General features: G+C 44.7%; 2 protein-coding genes across 2 annotated transcripts in view; one reads left to right on the top strand and one right to left on the bottom strand.

Annotated features, from left to right (window-relative positions):
* Window positions 1–3,203, bottom strand: part of QRSL1 (glutaminyl-tRNA amidotransferase subunit QRSL1) — a 30,272-nt gene extending 27,069 nt beyond the window's left edge. Inside the window, exon 1 of the mRNA XM_084777105.1 lies at window positions 3,065–3,203. Coding sequence (XP_084633231.1) covers window positions 3,065–3,088 — 24 coding nt within the window. The 5' untranslated portion in view covers window positions 3,089–3,203. The remainder of the gene's footprint in view (window positions 1–3,064) is intronic.
* Window positions 3,204–3,290: 87 nt separating this feature from the next.
* Window positions 3,291–19,071, top strand: part of RTN4IP1 (reticulon 4 interacting protein 1) — a 43,631-nt gene continuing 27,850 nt past the window's right edge. Inside the window, exons 1-4 of the mRNA XM_084777106.1 lie at window positions 3,291–3,973; window positions 9,371–9,522; window positions 11,391–11,459; window positions 12,478–12,602. Of these exons, the coding sequence (XP_084633232.1) occupies window positions 3,700–3,973; window positions 9,371–9,522; window positions 11,391–11,459; window positions 12,478–12,602 (620 nt within the window). The 5' untranslated portion in view covers window positions 3,291–3,699. The remainder of the gene's footprint in view (window positions 3,974–9,370; window positions 9,523–11,390; window positions 11,460–12,477; window positions 12,603–19,071) is intronic.

The raw sequence follows: 19,071 nt of genomic DNA, 5'->3' as shown, positions 1-19,071 counted from the left end.
TGTCTCTTCACAGAAACAGAACATCAACGAAGACAAAATCTTTTTACTTTGAAACCCCAAGAAGCCAACCCTGGCAAGCTATTGGATTAATTGCAGTAGCCTGGAGCTAGCTCCAAGAACACTGGGATCAAGCCAGGACAGAGTAAGGTAAGAGTCAAACCATATGGGTAACTCTAAGTCCATGCCCCCTTCCACCTCTGCTTTTCCCCCCCTTAAACAGGGTCTCACTGTGCAACTTGGTTGGCCAGAAACTCTGAGACTCACCGAGATCCATATGCCTCTGCGTCTGGGGTTGAAGGTGTGGCTTCTAGCCTGACCTGGCTTTATCGCTTATCGCTTATTTAGCGTCACATTCTGGTGCCCTGTCCCAGAGTTCTGCTGTGCTAAGCTCCATTAATCACCTCTCAGATTGCCTCAGAGGCTCCCAGTTCCAAGCTTCTCCCTCTAACTGCCTCCCCAGCAAAACCTCCCTTTCTCAGTCAGTTATCTCAACTATGGTGTTAGGAAAGAGAGAACTTAGTTTCAGTTGATAGACTTTCCAACAAGGAGAAGGAATCTTTCACTACTCCCAGGCACCTGGACCCATTTAAAAGCGAATGGGTATGGAATCCACCAATCTCTAATTGGTAAACCTTGGCCGTGAGGACAGGGACACAGAAACATTACAACGCAGACAGAAGATAATTTTCACCAGGTGAAATAACGATGGAACAGTCTTCTGGATACAACAAGCATTAACAGTGTCTGTTACAGGAGTTGTTAAGTAAAAGCAGTAATGTCAAGCCAACTTCCTGGTCTTTCTTTGGGAAACTCCCCTGGTAGGTTTTTTTTTCCCTCCATGAAGTAAAAGTTATTTTCTTAATGGCTTATTCAATATCAGAAAGGGAGTAGCAAGCACACACATCTCTCTTCCACCAAAGATGTTTAAGAGAGGGAAAAGGCAGGCCAAAAAAGCCCCACATTAAAAAAAAAAAAAGGCAGTATTATAAACAAGTTTTGAGGATTCCCCACTGCTTTTAGAGAACAAATTTAGCAAGGCTAGCCTGGGCTACATAACAAGCTCTTACCTAAAAAACAAAAAGGAACAAATTTAACTTTTCACTAACAGTAGGATATGCCACATAAATGTAGGATAATATGTCACATACAATGTAGAATAATTGTAATATATATACATACATATACATATATATGTGTGTGTATGTGTATATATATATATATTTATTTTTTGAAATGAGGCCAGTTGAGAAAGTAGAGATTTCCCAAAGGGAGACGCAACAGGGAAATGGTAGGCAGGACAGGTACTCAATAATAAGTTACCAGAATCTCCCCAGACACTCCATTAAGCCATATGCTCTGGGCTTTAATCACACAGATCTGTCAAATTAAGTCTAGAGTTAAACCAACTAAGGCCCCAGGTGATTCTGCGTGGGCAAGCGGACTATGGTAGCAACTGAGAGTTTGGCCCCAAACAAAGGCAGGTGGTCCATAATAAAGCAAGAATACGAATTAAGAGCAAGAATAATAAAGTGACAGAACAGATTATAGGGGGCTTAGTGACTTAATGAATACAGGCAGTGAAGGACAGTCAAACTAATAAATTGTAAACAAATTTATTTTGAAACAATTTTTTTTGGGGAGGGGGAGGTTGGAGAAATGGCAGCTAAGAGCACTGGCTGCTCTTCCAGAGGACCTGAGTTCAACTCCCAGCACATATATAGCAGTTCTCAACCATCTAAAACTGCAGTGCCGTGGGATCTGATGCCCTCTTCTGGTGTGTGGACATAGATGCTAACAAAATGTACACAAAATAAAGATATTTTAAAAATTCTTTGGTATACATAATTTTATTATCTATTAAATACTAAAGCAAATTTTCATATCAATAAATGCACATACTTGCTTAATTTTAAATAAAGAACTAAACTCTGGCGGCAGGATATCAGTTGCTTCAATGTTTTTCATTTTACTGATATTTTGATTTGATAATTATCAGTGTCGAGAACATCGTTTTGCATAAATACATTGTACAAAATGGAAAAAGCAAGTCAAAATTTATTTAATGATTTATTTATCAGTATTTATACAGTATTCTTCCCGCTGGCATGTGCCAGCATGCCAGAAGAGGGCACCAGATCTCACTACAGATGGTTGTGAGCCACCATGTGGTTGCTGGAAATTGAACTCAGGACCGTTGAAAGAATAGCCAGGGCTCTTAACCTCTAAACCATCTCTCCAGCCCTTATTTAACGATTTTTTAAATGAAACTCAAGTCAATAACCCAAACAGCCATTTTCAGAATCAAGCATCTTAACGCAATAAAAGCCAAAGATACACAAATTCCATACTGAAAAGTATTATTACAAGCTGAGGTGTGGTTTAGGAAAATATTAAAAGTCTTTGATTTACGCAATTAAACATTTATATTTCTACAAGTTTAGAGAAGTTGCACACACGGTAAGACAAAACAAAACAAAACACTGCAATTCATAAACCAATAGTCTCGATTGATTCTGAGTTGAGACGTTTCTGGCAGCCTCAGCTGGGCAGTGAAGTCGGGAGGGAGCACCGCCCTCCCACCCGTCTTTTCACCTGCTGTCAAATTGCTACACTTGGGGTTGCCACCTACAACTTAAGCAGGGGGTTCAAACATGGTGTTCAGGAGTTAAGGCAATGAATGGTAGGAGTCCTAGTTTCTTGGGCAGTCACTAATGATACAAAATGCTGTTGTTGTTTGTTTGTTTTCTAAAGTCACCAATTATTTCGTTCTAAGATAAAGTGCTACAACGGCCAGTCTGAGAAACCTTCTCTAAAAAGCTTGAGAGGGATGTAATTCCACCCTATGGCTCAGCGGTGCAAACATTTCTCCTGACGTTCTCACTCCTGGGAATGGGTATAGGGGTGGGGGTGGGGGTGGGCTGTATGCGTAAGAGCCATGGGTTCGAATCCCCCTTCCCACTCGGGAATGTAGGCCGAGCCGTGGGGAGTGACCCGGGACGACCTTGACCGCGGAGTCCTCAGTGTCTCTGCCCTCCCGGGTCCCCTCCGGGCCTTGTCCACTCACTTCTCGGAGAGTCTTGCCCAGCATGGTCCTCGAAATCAGCGCGATGCCTCAAGGACCGGGGGGCAGAGGAAGAAGTCAGTCGGCCGCCGGCGTTACATGGGCGCAGACATCTTGGATTCTCCCGAGCCTCTTCAACACCGAGCGCCTGGATTGGTCGAGTTCCAGGCGGGAGGAGATGATCTCTGCACGCGATTGGTTCGCTCTCCGGCAGCCGGGGCGCGCGGACCGACAAGGAGACCGCGGCGGGGTCGCGGCGGGAATCGGAGACTGCCAGTTTAGTCCTCCTGGTCTCGGGATTGCAGATGCAGTTTGCTGGACCCTCCGGGGGGCTCCCTGCTTGTTTGCTTCTTTCTTTAAGGGGAAGGAGAGTGTAAGGAAGAAGGGGCAATGGACAGAGTGCTGCCTGGACGTTAGCCGGAGCGTTTCTGATGGGGGGAGCACAGTAGCAATTCAATTTTCGTTTGTTGCTTCATTAAGTTGAGTTCCTTTCTGAAAGCTCCTCCCCTCTTAATTGGCCAGTGTGGTTGGCAGCATTTAGCTGAATTGAAGTGTGTTAGTTTGACCCACTGCAGGTGGTTTCTTTCTCTTCTTCTTTTTCTTTTTGGTGGACACGGCTCTATCCCTCCCTGCTCAGGATGGAAGTTTTGAAGACTTGTGTACTTACAAGAAGCGCATGTGCTGCAGCTCGCTTCTGGAGAAGCAGAGTTATTCCAAAGCCGCCATTTAGGGACATTAGTACTACGCCTGCGAGGAGCACTGTCATGCCCGCTTGGGTGATAGATCAATATGGAAAGAATGAAGTCCTTCGATTCACTCAGAGCATGATGTTGCCTATCATACATTACCCAAACGAAGTCATTATCAAAGTCCATGCTGCCAGTGTAAATCCTATAGATGTTAATATGAGAAGTAAGTTGTCCGGACTTTTTTTTTTTTTAATCAAAATTGTATTAGGGGTGTAGGTGTTTAATTTGTGTGGTTTTGCTTGATTTTTGATTTGGAAAAAAAAAGGGGGAGGGGCTTGCTATTTAGCCCAAGGCTGGCCTCCAACTCATTTCATACCCCAGACCAGTCTCTGCTCTGCAGCCCTCTGCCTTGCCTCTTCACTCCTGGGACAGCAGGTGTAGGCCACCACACACAACTAGGTTATGTTTTGGTTGGCATAAAGGAACTATTTAAGTTTAATACACTTATTTATTTTGTGTTTTGGTGTGTGGGGCAGTGCACAAGTAGAGGTCAAAAGACGTCTTGTGGGAATGGGTTCCTTCTACTATGTGGGCCCAGGGGATTAAACTGGCCATCTGGCTTGGTGACAAGTGCCACTTATAGGCAGAGCCTTCCAGAATCCTGTAGGCCCTGAAGAAAATATCCCTGTAAATATTTCCAAAAATTTGAAGTCATAATAGCCAAGTATAGTTTAGTCATTTATCAAATGTGTCTGAGTGCCTCCTTTCAGACGAGAATGGGGACTGAAGTGGTGTCTTTAGTTAATTTGCTCTGTGGTAAATTTAAGGTCCAGCACAGGCTCCAGAGTTGGGTTACGTTTCCCTGTCGGTTCAGAATTGGAGTATATATAATTCCTGCATCCTAGCTCCCCTACTAGTCACGGCTTCTGTTATAGGCCCAGTGGACCAAGCCACAGAAGAGGCCTCCAGGACACGGGCACAGTATTCTCACATTGCGTTCTGCCCGCCATAGCTAAAATATCTTCTGCAATAATGTTATCCTAATTTCTCTTGCTGGGCCATGTTGAACAGCTTGGAGAGAGCATTCCTCAAAAGTAGTCTATACTGTGTGTGACCAGATTGATTTGTATTTATAAATTACATCAATTCTGGAAAAACTGGGCAAAAATATCGTCAGTCTTGCTTATAGGAACTCATCTGTGTTTTCTGATGACGAACATGTTTTGAGATGACCAACGTCAATATGGATTCCAAGGCAGGTAACCTTCCAGTGTTGAAGGAAGCTGCTATATGTTTCCCCGGGTCAGTGTTCTGAAGGGCAGGTGTGCGTTCCGTGCCTCAAGGACAGTTCTCACATATGACTTAATGTGATGAACTTACTTTCTTTGTTTGTAAACATATACATATATGTATATGTGTGTCTTATCTGGTTATAAATTAAGTTAGAATAGAAGAAAATGTTAAGACCAACTTTTTCTCCAGAAATGATGTGGTAGAATACAAATGCTGAAAATTTTATTTATAGTATAGTAAATACACAGTTAAAACAGGAGGAACGTATGAAATGAAAGAGAAACAGTTATATATGCGCTCAAATAGGCAGTAGAAAACAAGGCACAAGATTTACCCAAAGAGGTGGCTGGAATAGAGGAACTGTTTATGTCGGTGAGATGGCTCACTGGGTAAAAGCGCTTGCTGCCAAGCCCGAAGACCCAAGTTCAGTCCCTGTGACCCTCATGCTAAAAGGAGAGAAGTCACCCTACAAAGCTGTCCTTGGCACATTTTGCTGCACCCTATATAAATAACATTAAATAACTTGTAAAAATGATTTTCCGAAATAAGCCAGAAAATTTAGTGAGATGCTTAGCATTGTTTTAGCTCTTCTCCTTGCTGCCTGGTTTAATACTACAGCTGTATTTTCATACGTAGCTCTGTGTTGTTATGCTGCATTATTTGAAGTAATGAAGAAAATGCAGCCCTGCAAAGATTGTTGGGAAAGAAGAAGCAAGCCTTTTTGTTTTTCAAGACAGGGTTTCTCTGTGTAGCCTTGACTGTCCTGGACTCACTTTGTAGCCCAGGCTGGCCTCGAACTCACAGCAATCTTCCTGCCTCTGCCTCCTGAGTGCTGGGATTAAAGGCGTGCACCACCACGCCCGGCCCAAGAAGAAGCCTTTTTTAGACTCCTTGTTTAGACTGCACGCATCCCAAACCTGGAGATCCTCTTGTTTTGGGAAATCAAGTCATTTGACTCTAATTTTGAATGTTGCATTTAATGTAGTGACGTCCCAGACCTGTTCTGTTGAGGACAGCAGCCACCTGCCACATGTGGCTTTGAGCAGAGAACAATGCTGATCTGAACTGTAAGGGCAGTCGCTGTAAAATACATTGGTTTTCCGATACTTAGTTAGAAAGAAAAGAGTTAAGCATGTCTTAGTCAGATTTTTATCAGGAGGTATAGCTCAGTGATAGTTCCTTTGCGTAGCCATGCAAGGCCCTGGGCACATCCAACAAACAACAAACAAAAGCCAAGAATTCTGTAGTAATCACATATTATCTTGAAAATACTGTGGCTATTTGAGTATAAAGTATTCCTGAAATTGCTTTTGTTTCTCTTTATCTGGCAGAATAACTACTAATAGCTTTTCTTAAGAGGAAGAAATTTGGAGAAAGGTTTGGGATCTTAAACCGTAGCTGGAAAACTCCTGAAACTGCACTAACAGTTCAGTTAAGCGAACCTTCCTGACATGTGCCGAGCCCGCTCAGGCCGTGGGCACCAGCACTGCATAAGCTGGGTGTGGCAGTGCACACCTGCAGTCTAGGCATCGGAGAAATAGTGCAGGAGAGGCCAGAAGGTCAAGGTCATTCTCAGCTATGTAGTGGATCTAGGTTGGCGTAGGCACCGTTTCAGGCCTGAGCCATCAAATGTCTCCAAAGCCCAATAATAATAAGCTGAAAATACCTTTACCACAACTGTCTACTTTTAGCTATTTTTTCAGTGCTGGCGCATGTGCTGCATCTCTCCTCTAGTTTTGTGCTGATGTAATGATGGCCACTCCTATATTCATGTGATGTTTTACTTCATTTAAATTTTTTAGTTTTACATTGGGCTTGGAGGTAGTTTTGGCTTACAAGATGCGCATGTGCAGTTTGTGCTGGGTAGTTTCATTTCAGTAGAGAGGCTATGTTCAGATGTTTCTTGGCTGCCGGATCATGTAATACTGTAACATGCTTTACTTTTATAGAGTAATTTTGAGATGATCTCGTATCTTACTACTGGACAAGGTAATACTATTTGCAAGATATCTATCAGCCCATGGATGCTTGTTGAGATATTATTATTGTTGTAGAAGATACCTAAAACGATGACTTTGGAAAATATTTGAGTAAAAATTATCTCCCTTAAGAAGAAAATAATTTAAAAACAATATAGCCAGCAGCATATATAACAAACTTTGGGTTTTGTTTCGTTTTTTGTTTGTTTGGTTTTGCTTTTTTGAAACGGGTTTTTCTGTTTTAGCCCAGGCTGTCCTGGCACTTCCTCTGTAGACTAGGCTGGCCTTGAACTCACAGACTTCTGCTTGTCTCTGCCTCCCAACTTCTGGGATTAAAGTCGTGCGTCAACCACCTGGCAAATGCCGGTATTCCACAAGTACTAGGACTTGAGGTGTGTGTGTGCACCCACGCACACGCCACCACCCACAGCTAGGGTGACAAGCTCAAACCCCATTGTCACTGAGCAAGTTCTATTTCTCTCTTCAAGCTGGCTGCATTCCGAGTCCCAGATGAGGTTAGAGCCAGGTGTGGTGGCGCACGCCTTTAATCCCAGCACTTGGGAGCCAGAGGCAGGCGGATTGCTGTGAGTTTGAGGCCAGCCTCGTCTACATAGTGAATCTAGGACAGCCAAGGCTACACAGAGAAACCCTGTCCCGGGGCGGGGGGCAGGGAGGAGATAACTTCTCTTGGTCTATTAGCACATCAGGGTTATTATGGAAATAGTTGACAACAACATGAACTTTTTGCAACTTTACAACTAAACTGTGACAAAGCTGAATGTCCACTTCTGTTGCTCAAAGCACGAAGGGCTGGGTGAGTAAATTGCAGCATCCTAGCAGAGGGACATAAATACAAGGCAGGAAAAACGGGCATGCTCCCTTGTGAGTCTCACACGCGCTGTTATGTTCTGTGATGGACTGCACTTCTAGCTAGCCAGATGGCAAATGTGGAGGGTTGCCATAGGGACCACCAGCTTAGATTTTTCTGGGACTATCCCAACTTTCATTTTCTTCCATGTGCCCTGATTTTTCTTTTTCTTCATTAGAAAAACAACTTACAGACTGGCCAGCTGTCAGTACCGCTTCTTACCCGCTTTCTGCTTTCCGCATCTGAGGCCAGCCTTCCACTTGTCTTCCTGGCCCCGTCCTCTCCCACCTACTCTGGGCTCTCTGTACTCGCCTGCATTTCCTTTTTCTTTTGGATTGGATCGTGGACACAAGCTACTGCTTTGCAATTATTATTACTTCTTTTTTCTGCCACTGTCTGTGGGGTTATCCTTAGTTTGTTTAGAGTCCCTTAGCTGCTTTTGGTCTCACTTGAAAACAGCTTTAAATATTTCCAAGGGCCTTCCCTTGACTTCCAGAACTGCTCGGGAGTAGCTAGGCCCAGCTATGACTTGGGATTATTATTGCAGATAGAGTAGTTAATTTATATGAGCCAAAAGAATGGTTTCAATTTTACTTATCTTTTACTTGTATAAATATCCTTAAAAACAAGGTGTTGGCCTCCATGTAGCACTATACACCTTTAATCCTAAAACTGGAGGGGCAGAGGCAGATGGATCTCTGTTAGGCCAGCTTGATCTACAAAGCAAGTCCAGCACAACCAAGGCTACACTGTGTCTCAAAAACAACTTCCACCTCCCCCTTTAGCCCCCCCCCCCCATACTAGCTATAATGCAGTTGACCTGGTCAGACACGGCTCTTTTCCACTAAAATTCCTCACAGTTACTCAAATTTCATTATTCTAGATAGACTTTTAGGAGATGGGAGCTAGACGTCAGACTCAGAACTGCGTGCTGGTATCAGGTACTATAATAGGCATGGCTTCTTTAATAACCTACACATTTTCTTCTTTACCGTACTTAACCCTAAATGTCTGTTGTCAAAGGATTGTTATAGAAGCGTGGTGGCACATATCTGTAATCCCAGCCTATAGGCTGAGACAGGAGGATCATGATTAAGGCCAGCCTGGGTTACTTAAAAAGTTTGCAAATGAGCAGATTAATAAAGACACTGTCTTCAAGTACCAATGTATGTAAAAGAAGATTCTAAAATTCCAGAAGACAGGCTTGCAATCCTGAAGTTTCAAAGAGACTTTGAGCAATTGCGGTTTTACTTTAATGATTGACTACAAGTTTCAAAGTAACTTTCTTTGGAAATAGTAGTAGTAATAATAATTTTCTTTGAAAGTTGTTTTTGCGCTTTGCTGTGTGGTGGCAGGAACTGTAGAGCTTGTTTTAGAATCGACACGTTGAGCATCAGACGTTGGCCTGCCTGTCACCCTATAGCGTTTAAAAAACCATTCTGACCTTGTGTTTAAGACGCAGATAAACTGTGTGTTGTAGGTGGTTACGGAGCGAGAGCCCTCAATATGAAGCGCGACCCTCTGCACATGAGACTCAAAGGGGAGGAGTTTCCTCTGACTCTGGGTCGGGACGTCTCCGGTGTGGTGATGGAGTGCGGGCTTGACGTCAAGTACTTCAAACCTGGGGACGAGGCAAGTTCGTCCCTCTTTCCTTATTGTCTTCCTTCTCCTCTCCTCCCCTCTTTTCTCTTTTCTCGCTCTTGGTTTTTGAGACTGGTTTTGTGTAACCCAGGCTGCTCTCAACTTGTTACATAGGTAAGTGTCTTGGTTTTAGTTCTGTTGCCCGGAAGCGGCACCACAACCAGGACAACAGGCCTGGCTAACAGTTTCAGAGCATTAGTCCATCATCACGGCGGGAAGCATGGCGGCACGCAGGCAGACACGGTGCTGGAGAAGGAGCTGGGAGCGCTCCATACTGATCCAAGAGGCACTGGGCCAGCCTAGCATGGGTTTTTAACTGCAGTGACACACCTCCAACAGACATATCTATTTCAGCGAGGCCACCCCTTCTAGTCCTCCCCAGCAGCTCATCAACTGGGGACTCAGCATTCAAGTATATGAACCTGTGGGGCCGTTCTCCTTCAAACCCCCACAGTGAGGATGTTCTTAAACTAACGCTGCTGCTGTGTCCACCTCCCGAATGCCAGGTTTATTGGCATGTGCCGCTATGCCCAGCTCTCTTATTCCTCTTTCCTCTTTTAAATGTGAAATTTCCATTTTACTCTTTTTTTTATTTTTTGGTTGTGTGGTTTTTTGTTTTTTGTTTTTTTTGTTTTTCAAGATAGGGTTTCTCTGTATAGCCTTGGCTGGCCTGGACTCGCTGTGTAGACCAGGCTAGCCTTGAACTCACATAGATCTGCCTGCCTCTGCCTCCCTGAGGATTATAGGCCTGTGCCACCAAGCCTGACACTCAAACTCTTGAATTTTTAAAATGGTTTTTGGATTAGGCATAGCTGGTCTTGAACTTGCTTTGTTTCCAAGGCTGGCTCTGTGCTCCTAATCCTCCTGGTCCACCTCCCAAATCCTGGGGTTACAGATGTGTGCCACTGGGCTCCTCCTGCTTGCTTCCTTTGGGAATAGACTTTTAACCAGTGGCCACCCCCCCTCCCCCCCCCCCATCCCCAATATATGTACTGACTGACCTTGGGGCCAGAACACTTTTTTTTTTTTGAGACAGAGTCTTGCTGGCTTGAGACACACTGTGTAGTCCAGGCTTATCTTGAGCTAGGGGAAATGCCTTGGCCTCCTTATTGCTACAGTTATAGCACTAAGGTATTATGCTCAGCTTATACTTGAGTTTTCTAAATTTAGTACATAAGAATTGTAAGACTTTAAAACATGCAGGATTAGGACTACTTAGTTAAGTTCGCTTGAGTCTTTATGTGACGGTTTCTACTTTATGGGCTGGCTGGTTCTGAAATAGCTAAAGTTTGGTATAATCTTCTGTCACTTATCACTTTGGATGCTTATGCCAAGAGACAGGTGTGAGCTCATAATAATAGCCGTGTTCTGGTTCCTTTTCACTGAGAAGATAACCCTGTAAGTTAGCACAGGCAGGTGAGGCTGCAGGTGAGCAAGCCCCGCTATGAAGCGCCCCACAGCCAGCTGGGCACGGAGAGGCTCACCTTTAATTCCAGCATGAAGGGGGCTGAGATGAGAAGATTAAAAGTTGGAGGTCACCCGGGCCTATTCAATGAGATCCTGTCTCAAAATATATAGAAATAAATAAAAGTTGAAAGCCGCAGCTAGCAAGTGATAAAGCCAATGTTCAAGTCCCAGAGAGGCTTGGTGACTCCAATGTGTTTTCCAATGTGACTTGAGCTGGGGACCCAGAATCACACTCAGCAGTGCTTATGGATCATGTTAAAGTTAAGTTTTTGCCTGGAGTTCCCCTCCCGCTCCAGGTAGCCGTGCACTGGGCAATACCTGCATGTTTCGCTCCAGTCCCAAATGTCCGTGTCTGATAAAGCTGTGTGTGTGTGTGTATGTGTGTGTTTCAGGTCTGGGCTGCTGTTCCTCCTTGGAAACAAGGCACACTCTCAGAATTTGTCGTGGTCAGTGGGAATGAGGTAACTCGCTGTCTCTGCAGCTTTATGAGAAAGACTGGTGGGCGTCTCTGAAGTCACGGGCGGTTTTTCAGACTAGGTTCATGGGCAACTTAGAGCTAAAGTAAAGGCTAGGGAATTTTGGAAGGTTAAGAGTGTTTGGTGTTCTTTTGTTAGCACTGCCTGCTGTGGCAGACATCTTTACCCCACAGGGTGGAGACTTGGCTTTGTGCAGGGTGCTTCATTTAGTCCGCCCAGTGTGAGCCAGGTATACCCGAGTCCACCCAGTGTGAGCCAGGTATACCCGAGTCCGCCCAGCGTGAGCCAGGTATACCCGAGTCCGCCCAGTGTGAGCCAGGTATACCCGAGTCTGCCCAGTGTGAGCCAGGTATACCCGAGTCCGCCCAGTGTGAGCCAGGTATACCCGAGTCTGCCCAGTGTGAGCCAGGTATACCCGAGTCCGCCCAGTGTGAGCCAGGTATACCCGAGGAGAGAAGGAGAACTTTAGCTGTAGTGACAGAAGCCTAAGAAAACAGAGCCAGGGAACCTCCATGTAAATAGGGAGGAGGGCTAATGTTGAGGAAATGGGCCACAGAGGGGAGCCTGGAGGAGGAATTAGGAGTTACTAGGGCAGGAAACGTCTGGAAAAATTACTCTCCAGAAAACATGGTAAGAGAAGAAGTTGATCTCAAAACTAACTAGAATATGTTTATCAGAATTTGAGGTTTACTCGAATTTATCTCTGGGTATAGTAGGTCTGACGTGAACCCTATGCATGATCTTTTAAAAATAATCAGTGAAGAAGCTGTATCGAATAATGTAGCCTGCAAACTGTTCCCGAGCCTCTGTTACACAGGGAACAAGCTGTTTGGAGACTACTCTGAGACCAACCTTGGCTAGGGTGTATAGCAAACACGAACCCAGAAGTAGTTTATAAAGTTCTCTGGGCAAATTTTTGCTTTCCTTTGAGGGTAAATGTGCTTAGCTGTGTATACAGGCTTGCAAGTTCCTGCTTATTTTTCACCACTTTGTTTCACTGTAGATCGCGCACAAGCCCAAATCACTCACCCATACTCAGGCTGCCTCGTTGCCATATGTGGCTCTCACAGCCTGGTCTGCCATAAACAAGGTTGGTGGCCTGAACGACAGGAACTGCACGGGCAAGCGGTAAGTGGCCGATGGGGGCATCCCAAGGTCCCTTTTCTTTCTGCTAGTTCCTTACAACAGGTCTGCTCAGGTTGAGGTGACATTAGCTGCATGGCCAGTTATGCTGGCACTTGGCACAGTTTATCTTAAAGCCTCATTCTGTGGACTCTTAGCTGAGTCAAGTGGGGATTTTAAAAGATGCATAGTTGGCTCTCTAGGAGTTGGAGTCTCTGATATTAGGGCATTTAAACTCTTTTCTTTACATATATATGTATACATATATACGTACATATATACACACATACATACACACATATTTACACATACACACATACACATCTATAATTTGTATGTATGCCTGTGTGAATTTATTCACACCACATGCATGCAGGTGCCCTGGCCAGAAGAAAGCATCAGCTATCCGGGAACTGAAGTTACAGGTGTTTGTAAGCCACCCAGTGTGTGCCTTAAGAGGGACCCTGTGTCCTCTGCAAGAGCATGAAGGGATCTTAACAGCTGAGCCACCTCTTGAGCCCTGGGATCAAATTTTCTCCGTGAGCCTCTGGAGACCCCTGGAATGGGCGAGGGCCTCCTGACTCGATAAAGAGCGTGCCCAGCTGAGACCTGTGCTTTCTACCCCGCCGGGATGTGCTCACAAGTGTGTGTGTTTTAATGAGGCTACAAAATGCTGTTAAATATTCCTGAGTTCCCTTGGACTCCATATAGACGTCTTAGAAGTTCGTTCGGATGCTCCAGTGACTAGATTGCAGGATAGGCTTGCTTAGGTCAGCTGTGAGGCAATGACAGAGTCTCAGGTTCATTCGCCCTCAGCGTCCATCTTTGCACCGTGTGTAATTTCCGTTGCTTGTGGTCAGCCATGGTCCCAGGGGGTGCGTTCAGGAGGGTGAGGTGTTTGGAGACAGCAAAAGAGAACCCTCGCATTCATGCAGCTTATTACACTATAGTGTTAGATTGTCATGTTATAAACTACAAATGTTTTTTATTATTTTACCAACTTATAAGTTTTAATCTTCGTTATGTATGTATAAAAAAGAACAGTAAGCAAAGAGTCTGTAGTGCAGATGACACAGAGGCTCCGCGTGCAGCCGTGTGGCTAAGGGGGCTGCTGTCCTTTCATGTGCTGATTCTGCTACTTCTGAGCTGGGGGACCTGTTCAGTCGGTTTCTCTGAGTTTTGTCTTAAAGATTAAATGAGATGAAACATGTAAAGCTGGTGGCCCTCAATAAATGGTGGCTTCCATTCTTATCAAGGACATAATAATGCGTTTTAGAACGTTGACATAGGGACTGGTGAAGTGGCTCAGCAGATAGAGGGGCTTGCAACTGAGCCTGTCACCTGAGTTCACCCCCTGGGACCATGTGGTAAAGGAGAGAGCACGCCCTCCCCCAAGAAATAAATACATGTCAAAAAGTTCTTCTACAAAGTAAGTTGACAGGGAAAATCATTACTTTAGTTTTGTTTTGTTTTATTTCTGGTAGAAAAGCAGGTATTCTGGACCAGTAAGTTAGTAAGAGAAAGGAAGAAGAGAGCTGTAGGCAATACTGGAATAAAATAACATGGTCTTTAAAAAAAAATTACATTTATTTGTGTATGTGGGGCAGGGGTGTGCACTATCAGAGGACAACTTTCTGGTTCCCTCTTTCCACCATGTGGGCCCTTGAATGGAACTCAGGTCCCCAGGCTTTGTGGCAGGTGACTTTACCCACTGACCCACCTCCCTCCCTAGCCCTACAGTCTTTTATTTATTTGTATTACACATAAAGCCTATGCCATTCTGCTTCCCCATTATGAAATATTACACTTTAAACTTAACATGGGGCAATAGAGCGTTGACTTTGTACATGTCTAGGCTTTACTTCTAAAAACATTTTGAAGGCTGTCTGGTGGCTAAGGTACTGCCATGCGTCTCAGAATTAAAGGTAAGTTTTTATTCTAAAGGCCAAGCCTCCTTTTAAAATTTTCATAGGTTATCTGTTTCCAAGTTGCCATTTTGCTCAAACATGGTTTAAACTGAATAGATTTGACCGTAGGCCTTCTTCCTTACTAACCTGGGGAAATCATCTAGATTTTTAGACCTTTATTGGACATTTTATTGTTTTGGTTCCTTTCCCTTAAAAACCCTGGACTCGCTAGGCCTGTGTAGATATGTGCATGGTATACACAGAGCTTTTGTTTCTTTGGCTGGTTTAGGGCTCTATAAAAAACAGTGTAGGGACAGTGTCTGAGGGTTTCATTGTTGTGAAAAGACACCATGACCAAGGCAACTCTTATAAAGGAGAACATGTCATTGGGGCCGGCTTACAGTTCAGAGGTTTGGTCCATTATCATCATGGTGGGAAGCATGGCAGTGTGCAGGCAGACATGGTGCTAGAGGAGCTGAGAGCTCTCCATCTTGATCAGCAGGCAGCAGATGGAGAATGTGCGCCACACTGGGTATAGCTTGAGCATAGGTGACCTCAAAGCCCGCCTCCACAATGGCACACTTCCTCCAACAAGGCCACACCTCCTAATAGTGCCACTCCCAATGGGCCAGTAATTCCAACACAGAAGTCTACAAGGCTATTCCTATCAAACCACCACAGACAGAAATCTTGCTGCTTTTCCTTAATTTCATCTCTATGAATGTCCAGTCTAATGTTGACTTCTGGGTAATTATTGCATTCATGATCACTGTCTGTTAAAGCCTGGTCCTGGGGAGTCAGAATCCTGGGTTCTACTCCACACTCTGCTCTTAACTCACCAACTGGCCACATGCTGTTTGTGGTCGCTTTGCTGTTTCCTCTGACTGTCTGAACAGAAGATCTAAGTTGTGAGAGGCACTGAGAAATGGGATCATCTTATGTCTTTTAAGGCCATTCTATATTTTAAAATTTTAAACAGAATTTAAATTATATTGTATTTGATTCACTGTGTGTGTGAGAGTATGTGCACACTGCAGCACGTATATGGAGGTCAGGACAGTGTGTGGAAGGTGGTTTTCTCCACCACATGAGTTCTGGCAACAAACTCAGCTTTGCAGACTTGGTGGCAAGTGCCTTAACTTAACAAGCCATGACCCATCTTGGCAGCCCCAAGGCCACTGAGTAAGATATGGTTCAATTTAGTGGTTGTGAGCACACTTGGCCATCCATGTCCTGCGCCCAGTTCTTGCTGGGAAAATTGTGCTTCACTGTATTTGGCAGAGTCTAATTTTGTTATAGAATTAGACATGCTGAAATTTAACAACATGCACTCCTCACCCCCCAAAACACAACAATGCGCTTATATTGAAATTAAAATGTCCACCTGGCAATCCTGTCGCTTCCTTCTTGTGTTGCCCTCACTTGCCTGTTCTTCAGTGTGTAGCCTGTTTCTTTCCACTCTGCTTTTGCCACTCGTGTGAGCCCTGGGTTTTCATCCGACTCTGACCCTGACCCTATTGGGGAGAGCAAGAAGACAGCAAGCCCAGACATTCTGTTGTCTTGGAATTGCGTGGCTGAGCAGAGGAAGTGAGCCTGGTTGGAGGCCTGGGCCTGGCCAGTGGGAAGCAAACACATGGCTTCTTTCCTGGGAAGCTGGCAGCTCAATAGTTGAACCCTCCTTGACAGCTTGGGCTTTATATTAGCCTTGCAAGTGCCCGGGGTGGGGATGAGAGGCTGTTGTCTTTGAGGTTTAGGAACCAGGACCCTCCTCTGCCCTGTGATCCCCTCTGAGCCCCAACGTTCACCTGCAGGTGCCCTCATGGGGGTCAAGTGCCCAATCCAGGCATCCTCCTGCCTCTACCTCCAGAGCTGCAGTTTCTTATGTCTTCTGTATCAGCCCTTTAGTTCTGCTGCTGTGTTCAGGGCTTGCATGGGGTTCTCTCTACATCCTAGGGTTATCTTGTTCACCCCCCACCATCCCCCGCCCCCGCCCTCCCTCTAGGTTTGGTAATACACAGGTCTGTGGCTCTAACTGTAATCCACTGAGCTCCAGCCAGCTCTTCTCGTATTTTAAACACAACTCATAGAAAATAAACCTCCCATTAGATTCTTTCTCTGCATTTAAATTTTTTAAAGTGTGTGTGTGTGTGTGTGTGTGTGTGTGTGTGTGTGTGTGTGTGTGTGTGTGTGTTGAGGGTGATAAACAGGTGCCACATCATACATGTAGATGTCTTAGGACAATTTGCAAAAGTCAGGCCTCTCTTTCTACCATGTGACTTCTGGGGGGTCACACACAGTGTCCATCTTGGCAGCAAACATCTTTACCAGGAGGTCATCTCATAAACTCTTTAAAAATTTGTGTGTGTGTGGGGTAGTGGGTTGGGGCACCCCATGTGCACATGTACAGAGATGTGCACATGTACAGAGGTCAAAGGACACCTCTTTGTTGAAATGGAGTTTGCCCTTCAGCTTCCACGGGTCAAACTCAGGCCCTCCACCTGCTGAGCCATCTTGGCAGTGTGAAGTAGGTTCTTTCTGTGGATCCTAGGCTGACTTCAAGCACCTGCTCTTCTCCTCAGGCCCCTGAAGGTTGAGATTGCGGGCCTGCACTGTTACCCCCGGGAATGGAAGGCATCACTAAGCCACAGCAGCTAGTGAGAACTTAGTTCTATGCAGAAATGACAGACAGTTTCCCTGCTAAATCCAAAGCAAATGGCAAGAGGTCCTCTTGTCCACAAAAGAGAAATTCCTCAATGGATTATGAGTCTGCAGATAAAATAGAACCATTTTATTGATGTGTTCTTGTAAAAGTTATTTAAAACTTAGGAAGTATTTATTTCTATAATTTTGAATTTTCTAGTTTGGAGCCACAGTTGAGGGTGGATAACCAGAGTGAGGGAATGTGACACCATGAGTCGGGAGAGACAGACCACTGTGTCTCTAAGTCAACTTCTCAGCCAAATCTAGTATTGCTGGTGTGATTGGCGTATCTTAGTTTTGCTAAGTTGTATAAAAGCTCTGTGTCTGCAGATACGCTGCCAGGGCTGCTGTGTGAGCCAAAGGCTAACCCTGCCCTAACAGTGGACCTGTCACTTCATCCGCTTTGAGCATACTGCTTCTGTCTTTGTTGCCATCAGTGTTCCTTCCCTCTGTCTGCTTCTGTGTGTGATGCAGGGAGCTAGTGAGGCACGCCTGCTCCTAGGGCCTGTCCTACATGGGAGATGCATCCCAAGGCCCAGCCAGAAGTCTAAGTAATCTAGGTAAGAGAACCATCATTAGCCTGCGTCTGATGGTCTTGATCCATTATGAGTTAAACACCTTGGGTGTTTGCCAAAGTGTATCGATAGCTCCGTTTTCATGGGAAACGTGTTTACGTTTCAAATGTCTAATTCATACATGAAGTGTCTTGTAAAACGGGAAATGTCTGTATGAATTACAGAGGCTTAGAAGAGAAGGAACCCAGTCCAGGCTCTCTGGGTTACATTTGGCTGATTTGCTTTATAACTGTATTATTCTCACTTATTCAAAGTTTCTCACCTCCTTTAGTAGGGAAATGTAGCATATTAAGTAAGTAGTGTATTGTGCTAGGATACTTCAGCTGCAATTTCACCTGTCTCCACACTCCCACGTTTAAAGGAGCGCATGAAACTCGAATGTGGTTCATCATTGGCACCATTCTTATTTCTTAAAGATCACGTCTTCACCCGTAGGAAATGCAGCCAGATTTAACATCATCTTTGTTTCTAAGCCATTAGCATCTAAGAGATGGCATTTTAATCTTGTGGGGAGTCAGGGGCTCCTGTCACAGCTGCGTTAGCAAGTATGAAATGAGGCAGAGCCTAGATCTGCACGTTTGTGGTCCAGGTCTCCTTCTGCCAAGATGGAACAGAAACTTGAGCGTAACTCCCGTGTGTGTGTGTGTGTGTGTGTGTGTATGTGTATGTGTGTTCCTGTTGTTGTTTAGAGATGTATTTTATTTTTCCTTATGTGTATATGTGTCTGTGTGAGTGTGTGCCACATGTGTGAGAGTACCTGTGGAAGCCAGAAGTCTGGTCCAGAACTAGAGTTATGGAAATTGAAAGCCGCCTGACATGGGTGATGGGAGCTGACCTCTGGAGGAGCAGCAAGCGTGCTTAACTGCTGAGGCACCTCTCTAGAGAAGCCACTAGCGCATTAGTATCTTCATGCTCAGTTAGAGAGACTTCAGACACTAGGTGGAAATTTCAGAACAAGTTAGGATTCAGAGTTTAAGAAAGCAAGTATGGTGGTGCATGCCTGTAAGGCTGAGATGAGATCAGGAGTTCAAGACCACCCTCAGGTACATCGCAAGTTTGAGGCCAGCCAGGGCTATCTAATACCCCATCTCTACAACAAAGAAGAATGCATAGCATTATAATAATTATTCATATTTTCCAGTGTTCTCTAGATCTGCTACTAGTGCAGTCCTCCGAAACTTCAGACTAAGCTGTCAACTAGGAAGTAAGGGGCCATGTATTAAAAACCTGGACAATTTTGAATTACAGTGTTCTTGCAAATTTGTTGTGCTTTTTCTGTATGAACAAGTGGTT

The sequence above is a fragment of the Acomys minous genome (assembly GCF_964271855.1).
Source record: "Acomys minous genome assembly, chromosome: 3".
Taxonomy (NCBI): Eukaryota; Metazoa; Chordata; class Mammalia; order Rodentia; family Muridae; genus Acomys; species Acomys minous.
The sequence above is the reverse complement of the archived record's forward strand: the minus strand, read 5'-3'. Positions and strand labels throughout refer to the sequence as shown.